At 46.6% G+C, this 27451-nt stretch overlaps 1 protein-coding gene across 1 annotated transcript in view; it reads right to left on the reverse strand.

Moving 5' to 3' along the window:
* The window catches only part of PDE2A (phosphodiesterase 2A), a 206578-nt gene that overhangs the window by 66872 nt on the left and 112255 nt on the right, over window positions 1-27451 (reverse strand). Inside the window, 1 exon segment of the mRNA XM_070943043.1 lies at window positions 14816-14904. Within this exon segment, the coding sequence (XP_070799144.1) occupies window positions 14816-14904 (89 nt within the window).

Here is a 27451-nt window from a genome sequence, read left to right on the forward strand (position 1 = left end):
GAATGTCAATTAAGGCTCTCCAACTCCACCAAGCAGCCCATGGCAGAGGTAGCTACCTCTTGGCCGCTGCCCCGGAGGGTGGGGGGGTGGGGGGCGGGAGGGGGGCTGGGGAGGAGGAGGAAGGGAGGGCTGGAGGGAAGGCAGTGTCGTTAGCCGAGCGGTTTTCAGTTTGTCATTTCTTCTCCTGCTTTTACATGTTTTGATATTCTTATGTTCTTTGTCATTGTGAGGGGCTGAGAGTCTATCCATGATTGTGGCAGGGGAAGAAAGGAAGGAAGGAAGGAAGGGAGGGAGGGAGGGAGGGAGGGAGGGAGGGAGGAGATGATGGGGACAGAGAAAAGAAGGGAGGCAGGGAGGGAAGGAAAGAGGGAAGAAGGAAAGATGGAAGGAAGGAGGGAGGGAGGGAGGGAGGCAGGGAGGGAGGGAAAGGGGGAAGAAGGAAAGATGGAAGGAAGGAAGGAAGGAAGGAAGGAAGGAAGGAGGGAGGGAGGGAGGAGATGATGGGGACAGAGAAAAGAAGGGAGGGAGGGAGGGAGGGAGGGAAGGAAAAGGGCAAGAAGGAAAGATGGAAGGAAGGAAGGAAGGAGGGAGGGAGGAGATGATGGGGACAGAGAAAAGAAGGGAGGGAGGGAGGGAGGGAGGGAAGGGAGGGAGGATGAAGGAAAGATAGAAAGAAGGAGGGAGGAGATGATGGGGACAGAGAAAAGAAGGGAGGGAGGGAGGGGAGGGAAGGGGGAAGAAGGAAAGAAGGAAGGAAGGAAGGAAGGAGGGAGGGAGGAGATGATGGGGACAGAGAAAAGAAGGGAGGGAGGGAGGGAGGGAGGGAAGGGAGGATGAAGGAAAGATAGAAAGAAGGAGGGAGGAGATGATGGAGACAGAGAAAAGAAGGGAGGGAGGGAGGGAGGGAAGGGAAGGAGGATGAAGGAAAGATGGAAAGAAGGAGGGAGGAGATAATGGGGACAGAGAAAAGAAGGAAGGGAGGAAAGGAGGGAAGGATAGGGGAAAGAAGGAAAAATGGAAGGGAAGGAGGGAGGGAGGAAGGAAGGAAGGTTTCACGTTCTCTTACTACAGGTTGAAATTTGCTCAAATTGGGATTTGCAGGCGGTATAGGAAAAAAAAAACCAGACGAGTCTGCATTTAACATAATCCGCTTCTCTACAGGAAGTCCTCGACTTGCAACAGTTCGTTTAGTGACTGTTCGAAGTGACAACGGCCCTAAAAAAGTGACTTGTGGCCATTTTTCCCACTGACCACCGTTGCAGCCTCCCCAGGGTCACGTGATCAAAACTCAGGCATTTGGCTCGTACTTATGACGGTCACGTGATCCCCCTTTGCGACCTTCGGACAAGCAAAGTCGACGGGGAAGCCGGATTCACTGAACAACCGTGTTATACTAAAGAACTGTGGTGATTCTGGACTACGGCCAGAAAGGTCGTAAAATGAGGCAGTGTTTCTGAACTTCAGCAACTGAAAAATGGGTGGACTTCAACTCCCAGAATTTCCCAGCTAGCATGCTGGCTGGGGAATTCTGGGAGTGGAAGTCCACCCCTCTTAAAGCATGTCTGGCTGGGGGATTCTGGGATTGGAAGTCCACCCCTCTTAAAGCATTGCTGGCTGGGGGATTCTGGGAATTGAAGTCCATCCGTCTTAAAGCATGGTGGCTGGGGGGATTCTGGAAGTCCACCCCTCTTAAAGCATGTCTGGCTGGGGAATTCTGGGAGTGGAAGTCCACTCTTTTAAAGCATTGCTGGCTGGGGAATTCTGGGAGTGGAAGTCCACCCCTCTTAAAGCATGTCTGGCTGGGGGATTCTGGGATTGGAAGTCCACCCCTCTTAAAGCATTGCTGGCTGGGGGATTCTGGGAATTGAAGTCCATCCGTCTTAAAGCATGGTGGCTGGGGGGATTCTGGAAGTCCACCCCTCTTAAAGCATGTCTGGCTGGGGAATTCTGGGAGTGGAAGTCCACTCTTTTAAAGCATTGCTGGATGGGGATTCTGGGATTGGAAGTCCACCCGTCTTAAAGCATGCTGGCTGAAGAATTCTGGGAGTTGAAGTCCACCCGTCTTAAAACATGCTGGCTGGGGAATTCTGGGAATTGAAGTCCATCCGTCTTAAAGCATGCTGGCTGGGGGATTCTGGGAGTGGAAGTCCACTCTTTTAAAGCATTGCTGGCTGGGGGATTCTGGGATTGGAAGTCCACCCCTCTTAAAGCATGTCTGGCTGGGGGATTCTGGGATTGGAAGTCCACCCCTCTTAAAGCATTGCTGGCTGGGGGATTCTGGGAATTGAAGTCCATCCGTCTTAAAGCATGGTGGCTGGGGGGATTCTGGAAGTCCACCCCTCTTAAAGCATGTCTGGCTGGGGAATTCTGGGAGTGGAAGTCCACTCTTTTAAAGCATTGCTGGATGGGGATTCTGGGATTGGAAGTCCACCCGTATTAAAGCATGCTGGCTGAAGAATTCTGGGAGTTGAAGTCCACCCGTCTTAAAACATGCTGGCTGGGGAATTCTGGGAATTGAAGTCCATCCGTCTTAAAGCATGCTGGCTGGGGGATTCTGGGAGTTGAAGTCCACCCATTTTAAAGCATGCTGGCTGGGGAATTCTGGGAATTGAAGTCCACCCGTCTTAAAGTATGCTGGCTGGGGAATTCTGGGAGTGGAAGTCCACCCGTTTTAAAGCATGCTGGCTGGGGAATTCTGGGAGTTGAAGTCCACCCGTCTTAAAGTCACCCAGGTTGAAACTCTTCCCCGTGAATTTTCAAGGCCGCGAGACAGAAAGCAAAACTCTACCACTTCCCCAGCCAAAGATGATTTGGTTTCTAGCGGAAAAAAGAGAAAGAAAAAAACAATAATCTTGCGGAGAGCAAGAAGCAGAAACTCTGGTGGTGGCTTCACATTTTTTTTTTCATGCCGATCTGTGTTTCCAATTTGTCTTTGGTTCCGTCTGATGTCTTTTGGGGCTGCAATTAACAGCGGCTCAGCACACAGCTAAACACGAGACGAAAGATATGAAATACTCCGTGCGGGAGAGGCGGGGGTGGGGGATGAACAGCTAAATGAATCATCTGCACTGATTTTCAACCCCCCCCGAAATCTTCCAATTGACCCCACCACATATACATACATACATACATACATACATACATACATACATACATACATACATATATATATATATATATATGCATATTCTTTCTAGCCAGGTTTTAAAACCTGGCTAGAAAGAATATGCACATAAAAGCCTACGAAAAAGAAAAAGAAAAAGACATATATATATATATATATATATATAAATCTTTGCAAGCGAGCCTGTCTCTGTTTTTTTTCTGGACTTGATGCTGATGAGCCATTTAAAAAAAAAAAAATCACATTTTTTTCAAACCCTTTTCCTCCCTTCCTGTAAAAGTGACAAACAAATTGACTCCGACTTTTTTTTTTTAATTTGTTGCTATTATCCCCGACAGGAGCCCTTTGTTGGCTGGTGGAGAAACGGGGCGGCCCACCTCTCCCAGGGAGCAATTACCCACTTTTCTGATCACCCACCGAAAGCTGCAATTACCCCCAAAGCGAAGGAGTAAGTGGCATGGAGCCCTCCCGCCCTCCTGCCGTGACTTTAAAAGCCTCTTTGCAAGGCAGGGAAAAAAAGGAACGCGTCTCACCTAGAAAATTGCAAAGCAGGTATTAAGAGGGGGGCTAAGTGCGAAAATACGGGGAGTCCTCGTTTTACGACCGCAATGGAGCCCGATATTCCTGCGGCGAAGTGAGACCTTGGTTAAGCCAGAGTTTGCCCCTCCCCCCACCCATCTTACGACCTTTCGTGCCACGGTTGTTAAGCGAATCCCTCCCTGCCGTTGTGAAGTTAGTCACACAGTTGTTATGCGAATCGACTTTGCTTCTCAGAAGGTCGCAAAAGGGGATCAGGAGGCTGAAAACCGGCATAAGTAGGAGTCCGTTGCCAAGCATTTGAATTTTGATCATCCGATCGTGGGGGGTGCTGCAATGGGTCACAAGCGTGAAAAATGGACACTATTTTTAGTGCCGTTGTAAATTCAAATGGTCACTAAATGAAATGTTGTAAGTTGAGGACTAGCTGTATAAGCCTGTAGGACAGTGTTTCTCAACCTTGGTAGCTTGAAGATGGGTGGACTTCAACTCCCAGAATCCCCTAGCCAGCGCTGGCTCACGGCTTAAGTGATTGTCCACTAGGACTCCAAGGTCCCTCTCGCAGGTACTGTTGTTGAGCCAGGTTTTGCCTAATATATGAAACGAAATTTCATTTTAAATGTATGCCGATTAGTGCACATTCAAAGTGACAATAAAGTTATTATTCTACCCCTGTTTCCCCCCAAAAATAAGACACCCCCCGATAATAAGCCCAATCGGGCTTTTGAGTGCATGGCAATAAGGCCAAGCGCTTATTTCAGGGTTCAAACAAATATAAGACAGGGTCTTATTTTCAGGGAAACAAGGTAGATAGATAGATAGATGATAGATGGATGATAGATAGCTAGATAGCTAGATAGATGATAGATGGATGATAGATAGATAGATAGATATGATAGATAGAAATGATAGATAGATGATAGATGGATGATAGATAGCTAGATAGATAGCTAGCTAGATATGATAGATAAAAATGATAGATAGATGATAGATAGATGATAGATAGGTAGGTAGGTAGATAGAGATGATAGATAGCTAGATAGCTAGATAGATGATAGAGATGATAGATGATAGATAGATAGATAGATAGATAGATAGATAGATAGATAGATAGATAGACAGACAGATATCCTGTTTCCCCCAAAATAAGACACCCCCCGATAATAAGCCCAATAGGGCTTTTGAGTGCATGGCAATAAGGCCAAGCGCTTATTTCAGGGTTCAAACAAATATAAGACAGGGTCTTATTTTCAGGGAAACAAGGTAGATAGATAGATAGATGATAGATGGATGATAGATAGGTAGATAGATAGATAGATAGATAGATAGATAGATAGATAGATAGATACCATAGATAGATAGATAGATATGATAGATAGAAATGATAGATAGATAGATAGATAGATAGATAGATAGATAGATAGATAGATAGATGATAAATAACTAGACAGACAGACAGACAGACAGACAGATACTCTGTTTCCCCCAAAATAAGGCATCCCCTGATAATAAGCCCAATCGGGCTTTTGAGCGCATGGCAATAAGGCCAAGCACTTATTTCAGGGTTCAAAAAAAAATATAAGACAGGGTCTTATTTTCGGGGAAACATGGTGTTCTACTCTACTCTACTCTACTCTACTCTACTCTACTCTACTCTACTCTACTCTACTCTACTCTATTCTATTCTATTCTATTCTATTCTATTCTTATATCTTTGTTTTCTTCCTGCCCAGGTGTAAAACGTTGCTTTTCTCAGCCCCTTCCTTCAAGACTTCAACTCCCAGAATTCCCCAGCCATCCATGCACCAGAAGCTGGAAAGACCTGGCAGTGGGGCGCCACCCCTCCTCCTCCTCCTTGGCAGAAGCGCCTTCCGGCCTCTGGGTGGACACCTGCCATGCGGGCGCATCACTGCCACATCACCCCGAGCAAATATTTGCTTACTTCCCAGAGCTCCAGGGGCTTTTATAGCCCAGCACAAATAAGAATTTACGACCTATTTTTGCAGGTTGTTTGCTCAAAAGCCACTTAGACCTTCTGGGCGTTAATGGCCCAGGCCGATCGAAGTGATGCCAGGCAGGGGGCTCCTGTGTATCCTGGTTTATTCGTGGTTTGGGGATGTTTGGAGATGATGCAGGCCTGGCCCCCTGGTTGCAAGTTCAGGCAATCCTCGGCTTCCGACCGCAATTCAGCCCGGAATTTACGTTACTAAAGTTAAAGATATTCGTTACTTAAGTTTTGCTCCGTTTTACGACCTTCCTTCCCACGGCTGTTAAGGGAATCGCTGCAATTCTTAAAAGTTAGTCCCACGGGTCGTTAAGCGAAACCGGATTTCCCCCTTGGACTTGGTTTGTCACAAGGTCGCGAAAGGGGATCACGGGACTCTGCAACCGTCATAAGTACGAGTCGGTTGCCCAAGCATCCGAATTTTGATCATGTGACCCTGGAGGCGCTGCAACCGTCGTAAGTACGAGTCGGTCGCCAAGCGTCTGAATTCTGAACAGGTGACCACGGGGATGCTGCAACGGTCGTAAGTGTGAGAAACGGTCAAAAGTCACTTTTTTCAGTGTCGTTGAAACTCCGAATGGTCACTAAACAAGCTGTTGTAAGTCGAGGACTACCTGGAGCTGGTGTGTGTGTGTGTGTGTTGTGTGACTGTGCAGCTCAAAAAGTAGAAAATACAAAGAATTCTCAACTTAGAACCATTTGTTTAGCAACAATCTGAGGTTACCCCCCTCCCCCCAAAAAAGCCCCCAACCCCAGGGAATTCTGGGAGTTGAAGGCCGGGCAGCTGAAAAAAGTCACTTACACCTGGTAGTTGTTATTGCCAACACCGCAACAGCCCCATAGTCACGTGATCACAATTCAGTCTACAGGTAGTCCTCGACTTATGACCACAATTGAACCCCAAATTTCTGCTGCTTGCATAAAATTTTGCATTCTGGTCACGAGACCACGGGGGTGTTGCTGCAACGGTCATAAATCACTTTGCTCAGTGCTGTTGTAACTTCGGTCACTAAAGGAACTGTCGTAAGTTGGGGAGTTCCCGTATAGGCGGGGCACAGGTAGTCCTCGACTTACGACCACAACCGAGCCCAACATTTCTGTTGTTAAGTGAAACATTTGTCAGGTGAGATTTGCCCCGTTTTACCAAAGTCGTTAAGTGGATCACTGCAGTTCTTCGATGAATAACCCGGTTGTTAAGCGAATCGGGCTTCCCCATTCACTTTGCTGGTCAGAAGGTCACAAACGGGGATCATGTGACCCTGGGACACTGCAACCGTCATAAGTGCGAGTCAGTTGCCAAGCCTCTGAATGCTGATCCCAGGGGGACGTAACTGATAAAAACGGCCGTTAAGTCACTTTTTTCAGGGCCGCTGTAACTTGGAACAGTCTGTTGTAAGTCAAGGATCCCCTATAGCTATTTTTTTTCGTGCAGGCAGGATTTTATGCAAGAATAGATCCGAGTTCTGATGTCCCAGCAAACAAGTGGAGTGAAACATCCACTCGGGCTCCGTGTTTGCCTCTTGGGTGGTGCCAGGCCCACCCAGGGCCACCTCGGCTGGGTCAACAAAGAGACGGCCCCATGGCACATTTTATGGGAGGGGGGGAAAGGCTGGAGCCAGCTGGGAGCCACGGCTGAAGCAAGGGACAACGCAATAAACAGCACAATAAACGCCACATCGGTTGCGTTAGCCAGCGAAAGAATCCGCGCTTCTGAAAAAGCAGGGAAAACTCACTCTAGAGCAGTGTTTCTCAACCATGGAAGCTTGAAGATGGGTGGACTTCAATTCCCAGAATCCCCCAGCCAGCAGCGCTGGCTGGGGGATTCTGGGAGTTGAAGTCCACCCATCTTCAAGCTTCCAAGGTTGAGAAACACTGCTCTAGAGACTGGCACTTAGGGGGCTCCCACGCACCACCCTGGGAAGGAGAGACCGCCCCCCCCAATTTGCCCTCCTTCTTCCCGAGCTTGTAAAAAAAAGTTGGGAATATTTTTAAAAAGAAGTACCATGTTTCTACCATGTTTTGATGGGGATCCATACACCCCGTTACATCTGTAAGGTTGCGGCTATCACCCAAGGTGACTTTAAGACGGGTGGACTTCAACTCCCAGAATTCCCCAGCCAGCGTGTAGTCCAGTGTTTCTAAACCTTGGCAACTTAATATGCACTTCAATGCCCAGAATTCCTCAGCCAGCCACGCATGATAGAGTTGGAAGAGACCAGAAGGGTCATCTAAGTGCAGTATTTCTCAGCCTTGGGGACTTTCAGACATGTGGACTTCAATTCCCAGAATTCCCCAGCCAGCCATGCATGATAGAGTTGGAAGAGACCAGAAGGGTCATCTAAATCCAGTATTTCTCAACCTTGGGGACTTACAGACATGGGGACTTCAATGCCCAGAATTCCCCAGCCAGCCATGCATGATAGAGTTTGAAGAGACCAGAAGGGTCATCTAAGTGCAGTGTTTCTCAACCTTGGGGACTTTCAGACATGTGGACTTCAACTCCCAGAATTCCCCAGCCAGCCACGCATGATAGAGTTGGAAGAGATCAGAAAGGTCATCTAAATCCAGTATTTCTCAGCCTTGGGGACTTACAGACATGTGGACTTCAACTCCCAGAATTCCCCAGCCAGCCACGCATGATAGAGTTGGAAGAGATCAGAAAGGTCATCTAAATCCAGTATTTCTCAGCCTTGGGGACTTTCAGACATGTGGACTTCAATGCCCAGAATTCCCCAGCCAGCCATGCATGATAGAGTTGGAAGAGACCAGAAGGGTCATCTAAATCCAGTATTTCTCAGCCTTGGTGAATTTCAGACATGTGGACTTCAACTTCCAGAATTCCTTGGCTGGCTGGGGAATTCTGGGAGTTGAAGTCCACCCGTATTAAAGTCGGCTAAGGTGGGGAACACAGCCTTACAGATATAACAAATATACTGATCCAGAAGATAAAAGCATGGTGCAAACATGATATTTCTTTAAAAAATATTCCCAACTTTTTTTGACAAGCTAAGAATGAAGGAAGAGTGTCATTTTGTTCCAACATTCTTTTTTTCTTTTCTTTTCTTTTCTTTTCTTTTCTTTTCTTTTCTTTTCTTTTCTTTTCTTTTCTTTTCTTTTCTTTTCTTTCTTTTCTTTTTTCTTTTCTTTTCTTTTCTTTTCTTCTTTTCTTTTCTTTTCTTTTCCAGACAAATTTATTTATAATTTATATTTATAATTAAATTTATATACCGCCCTACTCCCAAAGGACTCAGGGCGGTGAACAGCCAGAAAGTAAAATATACATGATACAAACGTTAAAAACCATTTAAAATGGACTAGCTAGCACAATCTTTATGGTCGCTTCCAGCTCTTATCATTCCAGTCTGGCTGGGGAATTCTGGGAGTCGAAGTCCACCCGTCAAGACAGTATATTCCTCGATGCCCCCGAGAGAGAGAGAGAGCCGAGTGCCAAAAGAGGGCTTGCCTGTGCCAAGGCCGCAGCGGGGCTCCTGGGGACAATTGTAGGTTAAGTGCCACCCTTCCTGCCATTGATTAACCAACCTCGGGCGAGTTAATTCGCCAGCTATAGAGCGGCCGCCAAGCATCCAGCGGGGAGGTTTGCAATCAAGAGACGCCAACCGTCCCCTGCGCAGAAAATCTCTTTATTCTGCACAGAGGCACGCATGAAAACAGAGGCGAGGCTGGACGGGCAGGGGAGCCGGCTTAGTCGGTTGGTTAGTGTCATTGCACCTCGTACAACAAAAATAAATGCTATCTTCAGCGTACATAGGAAAACTATAAAAACATAACACAAACAGACATCCTTCACATTCCATACAATTGAACTGAAAACCTGATATTGCATTAATATTGCACTATGCAGTAGAGTTCAACATTTATTTATTTATTTATTTATTTATTTATTTATTTATTTATTTATTTATTTATTTATTTATTTATTTATTTATTTATTTATGGGTTCGATTTATATGCCACCCTTTTCCGGAGACTCAGGGTGGCTTACAATTCTTTTAAGCAATAGCCTTCATACTTTTTGTATATACCTGCTTAGTAGGGCTTTCGGCCCCCCCCTAAGTGGTGTTCTATTTTATAAAGTCAGTTTATTGTCCCCACAATCCGGGTCCTCATTTTATCTACCTCGGAAGGATGGAAGGCTGAGTCAACCTTGAGCCTGGTGAGATTCGAACTTGCAGTAATAGCAGGCAGCTGGTGCTACTTAACAGTGCTTTAGTCTGCTGCACCACCAAGGCTCAGCATAGTTATTGCCCTGGGATAGAAGCTGTATCTCGGCCTGTTTATCCTTGTTTTTATTGCCCTGTACCGGCTGCCAGATGGTAATAGTTAAAAAAAAAAAAAAAGGTGAGATCCAGGATGAGATGGATCTTTAAGAATGTTTTGAACTTTCTTAAGGCAGTGGGAGCTATAAAACTCTTCCTAAGAGGGGAGGAGGCAACCGATGATCCTCTGGGCAGTGACGTTGACCCTCTGGAGCGCTGTCCGATCTGGCCCTGTGCAATGGGCAAACCAGACACAGGTGCAGGAAGTTAAAATACTCTCTATGGTGCAACGGTAGAAAGTCACCAGCAGTTTTCCATTCAGTTGTTGTTTCCTGAGAAGTCTCAGGGAGTATAATCTCTGCTGGGGCCCTTTTGACCAGTGCTGCAATGTGAGCCCCCCCAAGTCAGCTCCTTTTTTAGGATAACACCCAGAAACTTAAAAGTGGCCACTTGCTCCATTCGGTCTCCATTGATAAGCAAGGACTGGACGTCTGATCTATTCCTTCTATAGTGCACTATAAGCTCCTCGGTCTTATTGGTGTTAAGGACCACGTTATTGTCTCCACACCACGAGAGCCACCGGTCCACCTCATCTCGTTCCTTTTTTTTTTATTTCAATAGTCCCTGTCAATTCTCCATTTATCATTACTTTTGCTGTCTTGTTTTTGGTCTATGGCTTCGATGGCTTGGATAAAGTTTCTCCCAAAGCCCATTTGTTTCAACTGTAGTAACATAAATCGCCAATTCACACTGTCAAAGGCTTTCTGTGCATCTAGAAATATCAACGCCATTTGCTTCTCTGGATGTGCCTCATCGTATTCCAAAGTGTCCAGAAAGTATCCAGAAAGAGCCTTGGTGGCGCAGCAGACTAAACTGCTGCTGTTAAAGTAGCACTTAGCTGCCAGCTGCCTGCAATTACTGGGAGTTCAATTCTCATCAGGCTCAAGGTTGACTCAGCCTTCCATCCTTCCGAGGTAGGTAAAATGAGGACCCGGATTGTGGGGGCAATAAGCTGACTTTGTATAAAAAAAAAGAACACCGCTTAGGGGGGGCCCGAAAGCCCTACTAAGCAGGTATATACAAAAGTATGAAGGCTATTGCTTAACGCATTGTAAGCCGCCCTGAGTCTCCGGAGAAGGGCGGCGTATAAATTGAACTAATAAATAATAAATCGAACTAATAAATAAATTATCCTCAAATTGTCTCTGATCTGTCTTTTTGGGCAGGAACCCATTTTGATCAGAGTGTATGAAATTATTTACAAATATCTTTTGAGTCCTTCTGCCAGTATTGAAGCGAAGATTTTATAGTCTGAGTTTAGCAGGGATATAGGCCTATCGTTTTTGATTTGTGGTGGGTCAGTATCCTCCTTTCGGTCCACCTCATCTCGATAGGAGGACTCTTTCCCCCCATGGAGATGGGTCCCACGATGTCAGGAAGCACAAGAATTCCTCCCTGTGCCAATCAGAGCAGATTTTTCCAGTCCAGCTGTATATCCCGGTTACAAGCGATGTTGAACATCTGTGACGTTACCCCGGGGACTCTACGCCCACCTGAGGGATGTGAGATTTTCATTTTATTTTTTTGCAATGCCAGGTTATTTCATTCCAAAAAGCAGAGTGGTTTTAAAATATGCTGGGGTTGCAATTCAGATTCCCCCCCCCCCTCCGAGACTAACCCTCCTGTCTGCTGTCCTCTTAGGAGAAAATTAAGTCCCTGACTTATGATGACAAGCGAGCCCCGAATCTCTGTTGCTAAGCGAGACCATTGCTTAAGTGAGCTGGGTCCATTTTTACGACCTTTCTGGCCACGGTTGTAAGTGAATCGCTGCAGTTATTAAGTGAGTAACACGGTCGTAAAATGAATCTGGCTTCCCCGTTGACTTTGCTTGTCGGAAGGTCATAAATGGGGATCGCATGACACACACACACACACACCCTGGGACGCTGCGACCGTCATAAATATGAGTCAGTTGCCAAGCGTCTGAATTTGGCTTTGGTGTCTCTAATAGAAAAGAACTGCTTGCCGTATACAGCTTGGCTTGCTCACAGGAGTCATCTGAAATAGAATGGAATGGAACGGAATGGAATGGAATAGAGTGGAGTGGAGTGGAGTGGAGTGGAGTGGAGTGGAGTGGAGTGGAGTGGAGTGGAGTGGAGTAGAGTAGAGTAGAGTAGAGTAGAGTAGAGTAGAGTAGAGTAGAGTAGAGTAGAGTAGAGTAGAGTAGAATAGAAATAGAGTAGAGTAGAGTAGAGTAGAGTACAGTAGAGTAGAGCAGAGTACAGTAGAGTAGAGTAGAGTAGAATAGAATAGAAATAGAGTAGAGTAGAGTAGAGTAGAGTAGAGTAGAGTAGAGTAGAGTAGAATAGAATAGAAATAGAGTAGAGTAGAGTAGAGTAGAGTAGAGTAGAGTAGAGTAGAGTAGAGTAGAATAGAAATAGAGTAACTAGAGTAGAATAGAATAGACTAGACTAGACTAGAATAGAAATAGAGTAGAGTAGAGCAGAGCAGAGCAGAGCAGAGCAGAGCAGAGCAGAGCAGAGCAGAGCAGAGCAGAGCAGAGCAGAGTAGAGTAGAATAGAAGTAGAGTAGAGTAGAGTAGAGTAGAGTAGAGTAGAGTAGAGTAGAGTAGAGTAGAGTAGAATAGAAATAGAGTAGAGTAGAGTAGAGTAGAGTAGAGTAGAGTAGAGTAGAGTAGAGTAGAGTAGAGTAGAGAAGAGAAGAGTAGAGTAGAATAGAAATAGAGTAGAGTGGAGTAGAGTAGAGTAGAGTAGAGTAGAGTAGAGTAGAGTAGAGTAGAGTAGAGTAGAATAGAATAGAAATAGAGTAGAGTAGAGTAGAGTAGAGTAGAGTAGAGTAGAATAGAATAGAATAGAATAGAATAGAATAGAATAGAATAGAATAGAATAGAATAGAATAGAATAGAATAGAATAGAATAGAATAGAATAGAATAGAATAACAGAGTTGGAAGGGACCTTGGAGGTCTTCTAGTCCAACCCCCTGCCCAGGCAGGAAACCTTACACCACTTCAGGCAAATGGTTATCCAACCTCTTCTTAAAAGCTTCCAGTGTTGGAGCATTCACAACTTCTGGAGGCGAGTCGTTCCGCTGATTCATTGTTCTAATGGTTTTCTTTCCTTTCCTTTTTCTTTTCGGTTGGATAACAGAGTTAGAAATTAAGAGTTTGAAAAGTACCATGATGTAAGCAACTGACTCAGACTTAGCCCATTGACTTCGTGTACACTGTTCACCAAGCATTTCTCTTATGTAAAGGAAAAATATATAAATATAAATGGGGGGAAAAAAAGAAAAAGAAATAATCTGGAATAATCTGCCTTTTTAACAAGGCAGCTGGGCTTCTTTGCTGGGGGGGAGGGGGAAGAGGGATAGTGAGTCACGTGGTCAGTGAAAATTAAGGGGGGGGGATAGATTTAACCTCCAGGGACCTCTGTTTGGGCTTTAATCTCCCCAAAGTCATCCAATCATCTGAATGAGGGTTTAAACCAGAAGTCTTCAAACTTGACAGCTTTAAGACTTGTGGACTTCAACTCCCAGAATTCTCCAGCCAGCTATGCTGGCTGGAGAATTCTGGGAGTTGAAGTCCACAAGTCTTAAAGCTGCCAAGTTTGAAGACTTCTGGTTTAAACTATAGGTAGTCCTCAATTTACGGCCACAATGGGAACCAGAATTTCAGCCACTAAGCGATGCAGTCGTCGGTTGAGCTTTCCCAAGAGCAGACCTAATTTTACAACCCTTTTTACTTTGCTTGTTAAGTGAATCATTGATTGAACCCAAAAATTTCCCCAAATGTTTGAAGCCGGCAAGGAATTGCAAGAAGTCACTTTGCTTGGAACAGCTTCCATCCTGCGACGATAGTTGTAGCCCAATCAAACATCTCAAGTCCTCGGGAAGGACTCGATAGGTAGGCAGAAATGCCAAATACAAGGTGAACATTCAGCTGATTGCGCAACCAACAACAACAACAACAACAACAACAAAAGCCTTGGGTGCAATCCCAAAACATCTGAAACACCATTTGAACATCATCGTCATTGACAAATTTACCACCAGTCAATTGCAAAAGGCAGCAATTTACTAGTCCAGAAGAATCACCAATATTTCTCAATCTTCGCCACTTAAAGAAGGGGGGACTTCAACTCCCAGAATTCCCCAGCCAGCCATGAACAATAGAGTTGGGAGAGACCAGAAGGATCAGCTGGTCTAGAATTTCTCAACCTGGGTCACTTTAAGATGGGGGGACTTCAACTCCCAGAATTCCCCAGCTGTCTGGGGAATTCTGGGAGTTGAAGTCCCCCCATCTTAAAGGGGCCAAGGTTAAAAAACACTGGTTAGATGTTCTCCAGGGGTCCTGCCAAACTTTACAAATAAGACGCTATAGGTCAAGGTAAAGGTTCCCCTCACACATATGTGCTAGTCGTTCCCGACTCTAGGGGGCGCTGCTCATCTCCGTTTCAAAGCCGAAGAGCCAGCGCTGTCCGAAGACGTCTCTGTGGTCATGTGGCCGGCGTGACTCAATGCCAAAGGTGCACAGAACGCTGTTACCTTCCCACCAAAGGTGGTCCCTATTTTTCTCCTTGCATTTTTTACCTGCTTTCAAACTGCTAGGTTGATAGAAGCTGGGACAAGTCACGGGAACTCACCCCGTTACGCAGCACTAGGGATTCGAACCGCTGAACTGCCGACTTTTTCGATCGACAATGTCCGACAATGATCGACAAGGAAGATGCTATGCAATGGTCCAAATCTTTTAAGTGACTCACTCCTCTTCTCTAGAGGAACCATCCATCCTTCTACTACACAAAAGGCATTCACACATGAAGTGGGGTAGGGTGTACCAAGCCGAGCCTCACCTGAGCCGGCCCTCCTGTGGAAAGTCATGTGGTGGGTCGCTGCACGTCAGACGAGCTTCCTCATCCAGGAGGTATACAAACACCCTTTCCTGCAATGCAAAGAGGGAAAAAACATTGAATAAATTAAGACTGGTAGTCACTCCAGGGAGTAACTGGGTATTCATTTACCTAGAGGCTACCTCGGCTGACCTGGGAAACATTTAACAAAATTGGATTTGGTTAGAGGGGGTCTCTAGGTGGCAGAACTCAACTCAACCACCAGAGGGCAGCAAAGCCATGCACAAACTCACTCCCTTCCACCCCTAGTGGCCGTGTGGAATTTTGCAGCCCAGCTTCAATGTGGATTAATCCAATAAAGCAGCTGTTCTGGACAGACCTATAAGGAGGTGGTCCTTGATTTACAACCGTTCATTTCCTGCCGAAAGTTAAAGCCGCATTGAAAAAAGTGACCTACGACTGGTCCTCTCACTTACGACCGTTGCAGCATCCCCACAGTTATGGGATCAGAATTTGGGCATTTGGGCAACTGGTAGATATTTAGGAGGGTTGCGGTGTCTTGGGATCATGGGATCATCGTTCATGACCTTTCCAGCTGCCCAGCAAAGTAAATGGGGGGGGGGGGGTTGGATTCATTTAAAGACCACAGGATTCACTTAAAAACATTTCTCTCTTTCTCTTATCTGTCTATCTCTGTCCATCTGTCTGTCTGACTGTCTATCTCTCTCTCTCTCTCTCATCTCTCTTGCGTGCTCTCTCTTATCTAATATCTCTCCCTTTTCTCTCATCTATTGTCTATCTATCATCTAGATAGATAGTACAGTATTTTTCTATCTTCTATCCAATCATCCACCTATCTTCCTTTCTTCTCACTCCATCCATCCATCCATCCATCCATCCATGCATCCATCCATCCATCCATCCGTCCATCCATCCGTCTGTCATTGTCTGTTTGCTCTCTCTTGTCTATTATCTCTCCCTTTCTTTCTAATCTATGGTCTGTCTGTCTATCTATCTACATCCACTCATCCATCCATCATCCATCCTCTATCCATTCATCCTTCCATCTATTATTCCTCGATCTGTCTGTCTTTCTGTCTGTCCATCCATCCATCCATCCATCCATCCATCTCCATCCACTCATCCATCCATCATCCATCCTCTATCCATTTATCCTTCCATCTATTATTCCTCGATCTGTCCATCCGTCTGTCTGTCTGTCTGTCTGTCTATCTATCTATCTATCTATCTATCTATCTATCTATCTATCTATCTATCTATCTATCTATCTATCTAATTTGGAAAACTGCCCATCTACTTCAAGAAGGACTCTGGACAATGAGTAAAAACGAATAAAAGATAAAAACAGGACACAAAATGTTCAATTTAAATTTCCCCTTCCCGAGGAGCCTCCTTTTTTTTCTGCCCATATTCTGCCCAAACAGCTATTTAAGGTCAGGGACTTTCCCCTTTTCCTTTTTGTGATGGAAGACAAATCAAGGCATTAAAAAACCAACAATCCACAGTTCCCACAAGTCTACCCTTGGCAACAAAAAGTGGGATCCTGAGGTCACAACTCCGTTTTTTCCCCAGCCAGGGAAAATTCTCCTGTTGGGCACAGATCAATAGCTCTGTTGAGCTGCATCTAGCAAAAAAAAAAAAAAAAAAGATTTTTATCTATCTTGTACTGTGCAAAATTGCATTGTTAGAGAGAAGCCGGCTCAGAGCGGAAAAATCATAACAATTGATGGTGACTTTTATTATATTCCTCGAAGGGAACACAATTTGTGCAAACACACACTTTATTGTCGTGTCGTATTGTTTGAGCCTCAAACAGTGCCAGCCGCAAACAAGGGGAAGATTTTGCAAACAGAGGGCAAAATAAATGGAAGAAGTAAAATCAGGACAGAGGAGAAGCTTTGCAAGGATTCCGCTCCCACAACTGAAAACTTGGAAAATATCTCAGATGGTGCATCAGTTGAGCGTCCCAATCTGGGCCAATGTAACTGAGATGGAGAAGAGAAAATCCAACCCAGAATGAAAGAATGAATGAGTGAAGGAAGGAAGGAAGGAAGAAGGTTGAAAGAGGGAGGGAAGGAGGAAGAAGGAAGGAAAAGACAGAAAAAGAGATAGACAGGAAGGAAGGAAGAAGAAGGGAGGGAGGGAGGAAGGAAGGAAGAAGAAGGGACGGAGGGGGGAAGGAAAGAAGGGAGGAAGAAGAAGGGAGGGAGGGAGGGAGGGAGGAAGGAAGGAAGGAAGAAGAAGGGAAGAAGGAAGGAAGAAGAAGAGAGGGAGGGAGGGAGGGAGGAAGGAGGTTGAAAGAGGGAGGGAAGGAGGAAGAAGGAAGAAAAAGAGAGAAAGAGATAGACAGGAAGGAAGGAAGAAGAAGGGAGGGAGGGAGGAAGGAAGGAAGAAGAAGGGAGGGAGGGAGGTGAAGGGAGGGAGGAAGGAAGGAAGAAGAAGGAAGGAAGGAAGAAGAAGGGAGGGAGGGAGGAAGGAAGGAAGAAGAAGGGAGGGAGGGAGGTGAAGGGAGGGAGGAAGGAAGGAAGAAGAAGGAAGGAAGGAAAGAAGAAGAAGGGAGGGAGGAAGAAGGGAGGAAGGAAGGAAGAAGAAGGGAGGGAGGGAGGGAGGAAGAAGAATGGAGAAAAGAAGGAAGAAGAAGGGAAGAAGGAAGAAGAAGGGAGGAAGGAGAAGGTAGGGAGGAAGGAGGGAGGGAGGGACAAAGAAGAAGGGAGGGAGGGAGGAAGAAGGAAGGAAAAGACATAGACAGGAAGGAAGGGAGGAAGGGAGGGAGGAAGGAAGGTTGAAAGAGGGAGGTGTGGGAAGAAAGCAAGAAAGCAAGGAAAAGACAGAGAAAGAGATACACAAGAAGGAGAGAGAGGGAGGGAGGAAGGAAGAAGAAGGGAGGAAGGGAGGGAGGAAGGTTGAAAGTGGGAAGAAAGGAGGAAGAAGGAAGGAAGGAATTTATGGATTTATCTATTCATTAGAAACCACCTATCTCCCTCACTAAGGGACTCCGGGTAGTGGGTGAGGGTGTACAGGTACTCCTCGACTTACAACAGTTCATTTAGTGACCAAAGTTAAAATGAAACGGAAAAAAGGGACCATTGTTCACACTTACAACTGCTGCAGCATCCCCACGATCACGTCACATGATCAAAATTCAGACGCTTGGCACCTGATTCACATTTATGACAGTCCCAGCATCCCGGGGTCATCCCCTTCTGACAAGCCAAGTCCATGGGGAAAGCCCGATTCACTTAACAACCATGTTCCTAGCGTAACAGCCGCCGCGATCCGCTTAACTGTAGCAAGGAAAGCCATACAACGGGAGCAAAACTCACTTAACAGCCATCTCGCTCAATGACAGAAATGCGGGGCTCGGCTGCGTGACGTAAGTTGCGAACCGCCTGTCTTTCTGGGACGCATTTTATATGCTGTTTTTGTGATGCTTAGGCGCTAAAGCTTTGTATTCTGCTATGCCGCATGAAACCAACCAACCGAAGACAGGGGGCAGGACTAGATGACCTTGAGGGGGCCCTCGCCCTCCAGAATCGCAGGCTTCTCTGGATTCCCCTGGGGATATAAGGGCACAGAAAGGGCTCCTCTGCTAATTTGGCCCTCCGCCTCAGCTACTGTCAGCGGGACTCCCTCCGAGGTTCCCCGCTGATCCGAAATGAAACTGTAATTATTGGATTATCTCCTGCGTTCCTGGCCCTGTTGAGCAGGAACTGGCATTCGGAAGCCAGCGTGCACGCAGGAGCCCAGGAAAGGACTCGCCACACCATGCTCCTCTGCCAAAATGCATCCTTGCCCATCTCTGGAACGATTTCCAATGCCGCCACTGGCGCTGGCCACCCGTCGTAACCTCCCTTCCAACCCTTCCCCCCCCCCCCCGAAGGCCCGGAGCTGGCCAAAGGACGGGGTGAGGCGGCTCTTGGCGAGAGACGTCGCCAGCCAGTTCCAATTAGTTCCCCTTCGAGACGCTGAAAGGTGCCAACGGTGCCAGCCGCCCAAGCCAGGGGATGCTAATGGCCCAGGGCCATTAGCGTCTCTCAGCAGCTGGCAGCCAGGGCTGAGCCCGTGTTTCCGGACTGCCTGCCCAGATCTCCAGCATCCCATCGTAACCTCTCCGAAGGGCTTAATGATATTTGGCAGGTCGTTATCTCCTCGTGTCTCCATGGCTAATGAGCCTGGCAATTAGATCTCCCCCAACGGAGCTGGGTGCCTGATGAGCCTCTCTCTGCCTTTCCCCCTTCACTCTCTCCGTGTCTCTTTCTCTCTCTTTCTTTCTGTCATCTCTCTGTCTCTCTTTCTTTTTCTCTCTGTCTCCTCTCTCTCTGTCTCTGTGGCTGTCTCTTTCTTTCTCTCTCTCTTTCTCTGTCTCTCTCTCGCTCTTTCTGCCATCTCTCTCTCTTTATCTCTTCTCTCTCTGTCACTCTCTCTGTGTCTCTTTCTCTCTCTCTCTTTCTGTCATCTCTCTGTCTCTCTTTCTTTTTCTCTCTGTCTCCTCTCTCTCTGTCTCTGTGTCTGTCTCTTTCTTTCTGTCTCTCTCTTTCTCTGTCTCTCTCTTTCTCTCATCTCTCTCTTTATCTCTCTCTCTCTCTGTCACTCTGTCTCTTTCTCTCTCTTTCCCTCTGTCATCTCTCTCTTTCTTTCCCTCTCTCTCCCACTTCCTCCCTCCCTCTCTGTCTGTCTGTCTCTTTCTGTCATCTCTCTTTATCTCTCTCTCACACACACACACACACATTCACTCTTTCTCTCTCTGTCATCCGTCTGTCTGTCTCTTTATCTTTCTCTCTGTCATTTCTCTCTCTCTCTTTCTTTCTCACTCTCTTTCTCTGTCATCTCTCTGTCTGTTGTCTATCTGTCTCTCTTTCTCTGTCTTATTTCTTTGTCTCTATGCCTCTTTCTCTCTCTTTCCTGTCATTTCTCTCTCTGTTTCTCTTTTTTTCTCTTTGTCATCTCTCTCTTTATCTCCCCCTCATCTTTCTCTCCCTCTCTCCCTCTGAAGCAAGGATGATTCAAGCTGCAGGGAGCAGGTTAGGCTTAGGGCTGAATTTTGGTAAGGCTTCATTATCACAGGAGGCTTCCAAAGAAGAAAAATCGGATGGCCTTTTGTCTAGAAGATCCCCAACGTCCCGTCCAGCTTTAGGTGTTCCCCTTCTGTGAAAAGAGCTGGGAGGAAACACTTTGTGGCTTTGAGGAGGATAGAAGCTACTTCAGATCCACCAGTCAATCAGTCTCAAGATGTTGAGACTCTGGAAAGAGTGCAGAGAAGAGCAACAAAGATGATTGGAGGCTAAAATATACGAAGAACGGTGGCTGGAATTGGGAATGTCTAGTTTCATGAAAAGAAGCACCAAGGGGGGACACGATAGCAGTCTTCCAGTATTTGAGGGGCTGCCTCAAAGAAGAGGAGGGGGTCAAGCTATTCTCCAAAGCCCCTGAAGGCAGGACAAGAAGCAACGGGTGGAAACTCATCAAGGAGAGAAGCAACCTGGAATTAAGGAGAAACTTTCTTACAGTGAGGACAATTAACCAGTGGAACAGCTCGCCACCAGAAGTTGTAGGTGCTCAATCACTTCTTAAAAACCTCCAGTGCTGGAGCACCACAATTTCTGGTGGCAAGCTGTTCCACTGCTTCATTGTCCTCACTGTTAGGAAGTTTCTCCTTAGTTCCAGGTTGCTTCTCTCCTTGGTTGGTTTCCATCCTTCGCTTCTTGTCCTGAATGAGTGACCATGTCAAATGTGGAAGTGTGTGTATCATTCCCAGACAATTGTGGCTGCCTTCAGCCAGTTGCTGCCTCAGCTTTGGTGCAGCTCAATGCACAAATTCAATGAGTTAATTGAACATAATTGAGTTAGTTAATCTAATTTAAAAATTTGCATTCCTCATTTCTATCACTCCAGGCAGCACCTGATATATATATATATATATATATATATTTTCGTTCCTTCGCTCGTCTTCCACCGGTCTCTGCATGGCTTGATCTTTGAAGTTTATTATTTTGGGTTTTTTTTTCTTGTTCTGCTGAAAAGCTGCACCCTACAATCAGTCCCAAACAGTTCCTTGGCAAGCTGTGATTAATGCACAAAACCCACCACTGTCGATCATAGCTTCCTTACTTCAAAGCTGGCCTTATCGCGATTAAATTAAGCATGTTTTCAGCACAAGGACAAAATGAAACAAAATATGTGCTGGACAAATTGGCTCAGAGCGAGAAGTACTAGTGCCCAGTGCGGTTCCCGTCCAGCTACATATTTTTGTGAATTTTACAAATTGCCTTAAGATTTGTAAAACAACAGCAGCTGCCCAACAGACCTCGGTGCTCAACTTAGACTTCGGGGTGTGTGTTTTGGTCTGTTGGTTTTGTGTGTGTGTCTTTGCATCAGTCATGATTCCTGGGGCATGCAAATCAACCTTGGCCATTTTAAGATGTGTGGACTTCAACTCCCAGAATTCCTCAGCCAGGTATGAATGATAGAGTTGGAAGAGATCTGAAGGCTCATCTAAGTCCTGTATTTCTCGACCTTGGTGACTTTCAGACGTGTGGACTTCAACTCCCAGAATTCCCCAGTCCATATATCTTAAATTTGAATTTTGGGAATTGAAATCCATGCATATTAAAGCTGAATTTTGGCAGTTGAAGTCCTAGCTGGCTAGGGGTTTCCGGGAGTTAAAGTCCGCATATCTTAAAAGTTGAATTCTTGGAATTGAAGGCTCCACATGCTGGCTGGGGAATTCTGGGAGTTAAAGTCCACATACCTCACACTTGTCAAGATTGAGATATGGGAATGGCACTCCAAAATCTTTATTTTAACTTTCTCTGAATATTTTCTAGCTCAGCGTTTCTCAACCTTGGTCACTTTCAGACGTGTGGACTTCAACTCCCAGAATTCCCCAGCCAGCCATGAATGATAGAGTTGGAAGAGACCAGAAGGGGCATCTGTATGTTCTGTCCCCATCCCACACACGCACCCCCACAGACGGCCTAGAGTTAATAAGCCACACGACAAAATCTTTGAAGATAAAGCTGGCAGCAACCCAGTGGCTAGTTGCCAATTCAGACTTTACTCACACAAAACAAAGATTAGACTGCAAGCATTCCGATAAAGCAGGCAAAGTTTCCGCAATACAAGGATTAGTCCAAATGCAGTCCGACAAGGCAGGCAGAAGTCCAGTAACGCAGAGATCATGGATTATTTCTAGTTTTTGCTCGTCACACACTGAACCGGCCACCACACCCACATTTATACCCTGTGGGATGTGGTCCAGTGACTCAGCTAATCTCTGGCACGCCTTCCCCTCTGCTGCGCACGCTTCTCCCTGCACCTCTGCCGAGGGTCCAGCCAGCACTTATCTCCTTCATCGCTGTCCACCTGTGGCTGCGGGGACGTGCTTGGCTCTGAGCCTATCTTTTGGCCTTCAGTGTCCTCCGGAGGCATTGCCAGAGAGGAGGGTCCTGGAGAAGGAGGCCTTGCCAACTCCTCTCCCTCACTCTCAGAGTCTGCATCTGTCGATAGCCCAGGCTCAGGCAACGGAGCCACAACACTATATTTCTCAACCTGGGTGATTTTCAGACATGTGGTCTTCTGCCATGTGGAATTCTGGGAGTTGAAGACCACCCGCCTTAAAGCAACCAAGGTTGAGAAAGAGCTGATTTGGAGATTGGCCATGTTGTAATTTGCTACCTCTTTCTGCTTCCATTTCTTCAGTGATTGCAGGACATTATCTGCTCGGATAGAGCGATATTTCGTTAAATCGATTCTTCCTAAACACCCACATCATATTTCCTGGGCCATTGGCTTCCCCCAGAGCTTAATGGAGCCACGCTGAATGGTTAGCCAATGTTTCTTCTCCAAAATGCTTCCCTCGTCTGGTTGCAATCGTACCCGTGCGATCGAAGCCAAACGCTTCCGTTTCGCTTTTGATCTGGAAGAAGAAAAAAGCACTTCGTTCTGGAACATTTTTCAGCCCGATCAAAGTTTTCTCCGGCGTAGTTCCGATGAGGAGGAATTCAGAGAAAATGAAAAAGCTTTTTGTGAAAATGCTCCGGTGGAGATGGTTGTTTTGGGGAGCTATCAATCGCTCAACACAGCATCAAAAACAAAAAGCAGAATTACAAAGACTTTTAATAAGGTGGGTTTTTTTTTTTTCCCAGGTAAGGATTAAAGGGTAAACTACCGAACCTTGGAAACGGTGATAGGCCGACGTTATTAATGAGTTCATTAACGTAGAGTTTCTTTGAGCGTCTTTCTTTGAGCTCGTCTTCTCAGGTTTTTGCAGCTGTGAGTGAGCTGCTGCTTAGGAGATAAGCTCCCTAATAAACTCCTTATCGTTTTGTTCTTTAGGAATTAAATTCCGCTTTCTCAGCCTCCTCACCATCTCACATGGAAGCCTCACCGTGCTGCGAACCATGTCTCTTCCATCTTCGGCAGGTTCTCCCAGATCTCTGGCTCTCTTTTGCAGATACGACCAGTTCTTGGGTGATTCTAGCCCAGTGTTTCTCAATCTTGGAAGCTTGAAGATGGGTGGACTTCAACTCCCAGAATTCCCTAGCCCAGTGTTTCTCAACCTTGGAAGCTTGAAGATGGGTGGACTTCAACTCCCAGAATCCCCTAGCCCAGTGTTTCTCAACCTTGGAAGCTTGAAGATGGGTGGACTTCAACTCCCAGAATCCCCTAGCCCAGTGTTTCTCAACCTTGGAAGCTTGAAGATGGGTGGACTTCAACTCCCAGAATTCCCTAGCCCAGTGTTTCTCAACCTTGGAAGCTTGAAGATGGGTGGACTTCAACTCCCAGAATCCCCTAGCCCAGTGTTTCTCAACCTTGGAAGCTTGAAGATGGGTGGACTTCAACTCCCAGAATTCCCTAGCCCAGTGTTTCTCAACCTTGGAAGCTTGAAGATGGGTGGACTTCAACTCCCAGAATCCCCTAGCCCAGTGTTTCTCAACCTTGGAAGCTTGAAGATGGGTGGACTTCAACTCCCAGAATCCCCTAGCCCAGTGTTTCTCAACCTTGGAAGCTTGAAGATGGGTGGACTTCAACTCCCAGAATTCCCTAGCCCAGTGTTTCTCAACCTTGGAAGCTTGAAGATGGGTGGACTTCAACTCCCAGAATCCCCTAGCCCAGTGTTTCTCAACCTTGGAAGCTTGAAGATGGGTGGACTTCAACTCCCAGAATTCCCTAGCCCAGTGTTTCTCAACCTTGGAAGCTTGAAGATGGGTGGACTTCAACTCCCAGAATTCCCTAGCCCAGTGTTTCTCAACCTTGGAAGCTTGAAGATGGGTGGACTTCAACTCCCAGAATTCCCTAGCCCAGTGTTTTTCAACCTTGGAAGCTTGAAGATGGGTGGACTTCAACTCCCAGAATTCCCTAGCCCAGTGTTTTTCAACCTTGGAAGCTTGAAGATGGGTGGACTTCAACTCCCAGAATTCCCTAGCCCAGTGTTTTTCAACCTTGGAAGCTTGAAGATGGGTGGACTTCAACTCCCAGAATTCCCTAGCCCAGTGTTTTTCAACCTTGGAAGCTTGAAGATGGGTGGACTTCAACTCCCAGAATTCCCTAGCCCAGTGTTTTTCAACCTTGGAAGCTTGAAGATGGGTGGACTTCAACTCCCAGAATTCCCTAGCCCAGTGTTTTTCAACCTTGGAAGCTTGAAGATGGGTAGACTTCAACTCCCAGAATCCCCCAGCCAGCGCTGCTGGCTGGGGGATTCTGGGAGTTGAAGTCCACCCATCTTCAATCTACCAAGGTTGAGAAACACTGTTCTAGCAGAAGTCATTCTTGGTCTTGGTCTAAAAGTTCTCCAGGACGTAGTCAAAAAAAAGAAAGAGTCACGATGGGCCACCACGATGCAGTCTAAACTGTGCTGGCTTTACGTTGTGTGATTCAAACGTTGAACAATTTTGATTTTATTTTATTTTATTATTCTGACCAGATCCTGCAGCCACTTTTGGTCTTCTAGATACAGGATCCAATCTGGGTCGGTCAACGGGAGCAGAGATTTAATTTTCACATCCATCCTCGGCAGGCAGAGGTGGGTTCTACTTAACTTTATTACCGGTTCGCAATGGGACCGCGCGGGCTTCTGCGCATGTGCAGATGACCCGCGATGATGTCGTGGCGGGTGGGCGGAGCCTCCCGCCGGTTTTACTACCGGTTCTATAGAACCGGACCGAACCGGGAGCAACTCACCACGCGTCCTCGGGGAACTTCTCTCTAGCAGAGTGTCTGCTTTGGCTTAGTCCAGGGGTCTGCAACCTTAAACACTCAAAGAGCCATTTGGACCCAGTTTCCCACAGAAAAGAAAACACCGGGAGCCACAAAACCCTTCCCGTGCCTGACTATTTCTGGTGGTAAATCAGCAATCCTGTTGACCTACAAGGGGGCCGTTTCCCAGATTTCAATCGCTTCTCCAGGCTGTTTTTGTCCCTGCTCGTCCAACAATCTTAGCAGCTGGGAAATTGAATGTATGTCCTTGTTCGTTGCAGTGCGCGGCTACCGATTTACTCAGGTTTCCTCATCTGACCTCTCGCTTGTGTTCTTGCAATCTGACGGTTTAGCTTCCTCCCCGTCCGTCCTATACATGATAGGCACAGGGGCAATCCAGGCAGGGGATCCGGTAGATTACATGCGGTCTTCTAGATCTTACCTTGATTCTTCATCGGTCCGATGGGACTTAGCAATGTCCCAAAGGAGCTTTTTCCAAAAGGCAACTGGAGTTTCTTGATGGCCTCCCTAGGAACAGACCTGGACATTGCTATCCTGATGGCTGATAAAGGAAGATAAAAGAAGGAGACCCTATCCCATTCAAAACAGGAGAATAATAGAGTTGGAAGAGAACTTGTTGTTCTGCCCCCGTTCCACTCACGCACCCCCACAGATGGCCTGGAGTTAATAAGCCACACAACAAAATTCTTTGAAGATAAAGCTGGCAGCAACCCAGCGGCTAGCTGCCAATTCAGACTTTACTCACACAAAACAAAGATTAGACTGCCAGCATTCCGATAAAATGGGCAGAGTTTTCAACAATACAAGGATTAATCCAAATGCAGTCCGATAAAGCAGGCAGAAGTCCAGTAACGCAGAGATCATGGATTATTTCTAGTTTTTGCTCGTCACAAACTGAACCGGCCACCACACCCACATATATACCCTGTGGGGTGTGGTCCAGTGACTCAGCTAATCTCTGGCACGCCTTCCCCTCTGCTGCGCACACTTCTCCCTGCGCCTCTGGCAAGGGTCCAGCCAGCACTTATCTCCTTCGTCACTGTCTACCTGTGGCTGTGGGGACGTGCTTGGCTCTGAGCCTATCTCTTGGCCTTCGGTATCCTCCGGAGGCATTGCCAGAGAGGAGGGTCCTGGAGAGGGAGGCCTTGCCAACTCCTCTCCCTCACTCTCAGAGTCTGCATCTGTCGATAGCCCAGGCTCAGGCAACGGAGCCACAACACTTGTAGGTCATCTAGTCCAACCCCCCAATCAAGCAGTAGACTCTATCAAATTCCCTACAAGTGGCTTTCCAATCTCTTCTTAAAAACCTCCAGTGATGGAGCACCCACAACGTCTAGTGGCAAGCTGTTCCACTGGTTAATTGTCCTCACTGTTAGGAAGTTTCTCCTTTGTTCCAGGTTGCTTCTCTCCTGGATTAGTTTCCATCCATTGCTTCTGCCTTCTGGTGCTTTGGAAAATAACTTGAACCCCCTCTTCTTTGGGGCAACCCCTCCAATACTGGAATCCTGCTATGAAGTCTGTCTTTTCTCTAGACTAGCCAAACCCAAATCCTGCAAGGGTTCTTCATGTGTTTTTGTCTCCAGGCCTTTCATCCTCCTAGTTGTTCTTCTCTGTACTTTTTCCAAAGTCTCAACATATTTTTTTTTAACCTGGTGACCAAAACTGGACGCAGCACTCCAAGTGTGGCCTTATTAACTACTGCAACGCTCTCTACATGGGGCTCCCCTTGAGGAGCACCCGGAGGCTCCAACTGGCGCAGAGTGCGGCCGCGCGGGTGGTTATGGGAGCGACATGGCGCTCCCATGTAACGCCTCTCCTGCGCGAGCTGCACTGGCTCCCGGTGGTCTTCCGGGTGCGCTTCAAGGTTTTGGTTACCACCTTTAGAGCGCTCCATGGCTTAGGACCCGGGTACTTGCGGGACCGCCTGCTGCCACCAGTAGCCTCCCACTGGCCGGTACGCTCCCATAGAGAGGGGCTCCTCTGGGTGCCGTCGGCTAAACAATGTCGACTGGCGGCCCCCAGGGGGAGAGCCTTCTCTGTGGGGGCACCCACTATCTGGAACGAGCTCCCCCCGGAGATACGGAGGATCCCGGACCTGTGCACCTTCTCCCACGCTCTCAAGACCTTTTTATTCCACCAGGCGGGCCTGGCCTAATCTTTTCCCTTTTTCTTTTTTAATATGAAAATTTTAATCTGTTTTTTAAATGATTGGGGTGTTTTATAACTGTCTGGGCCAAATTGTTTAATTCGGTTTTATGCTGTTTTTTAAATTTTGTATTTATGTATTTTATCGTTTGGCTGTTCACCGCCCCGAGTCCTTCGGGAGTAGGGCGGTATATAAATCAAATAAAGATTAAGATAAAGATTAAGGCTTTATAAAGCGGTTTTAATACTTCACATGAT

The sequence above is a fragment of the Pituophis catenifer genome, unplaced genomic scaffold (assembly GCF_029215685.1).
Source record: "Pituophis catenifer annectens isolate HBS135680 unplaced genomic scaffold, rPitCat1.0.hap2 SCAF_4, whole genome shotgun sequence".
NCBI lineage: Eukaryota > Metazoa > Chordata > Lepidosauria > Squamata > Colubridae > Pituophis > Pituophis catenifer.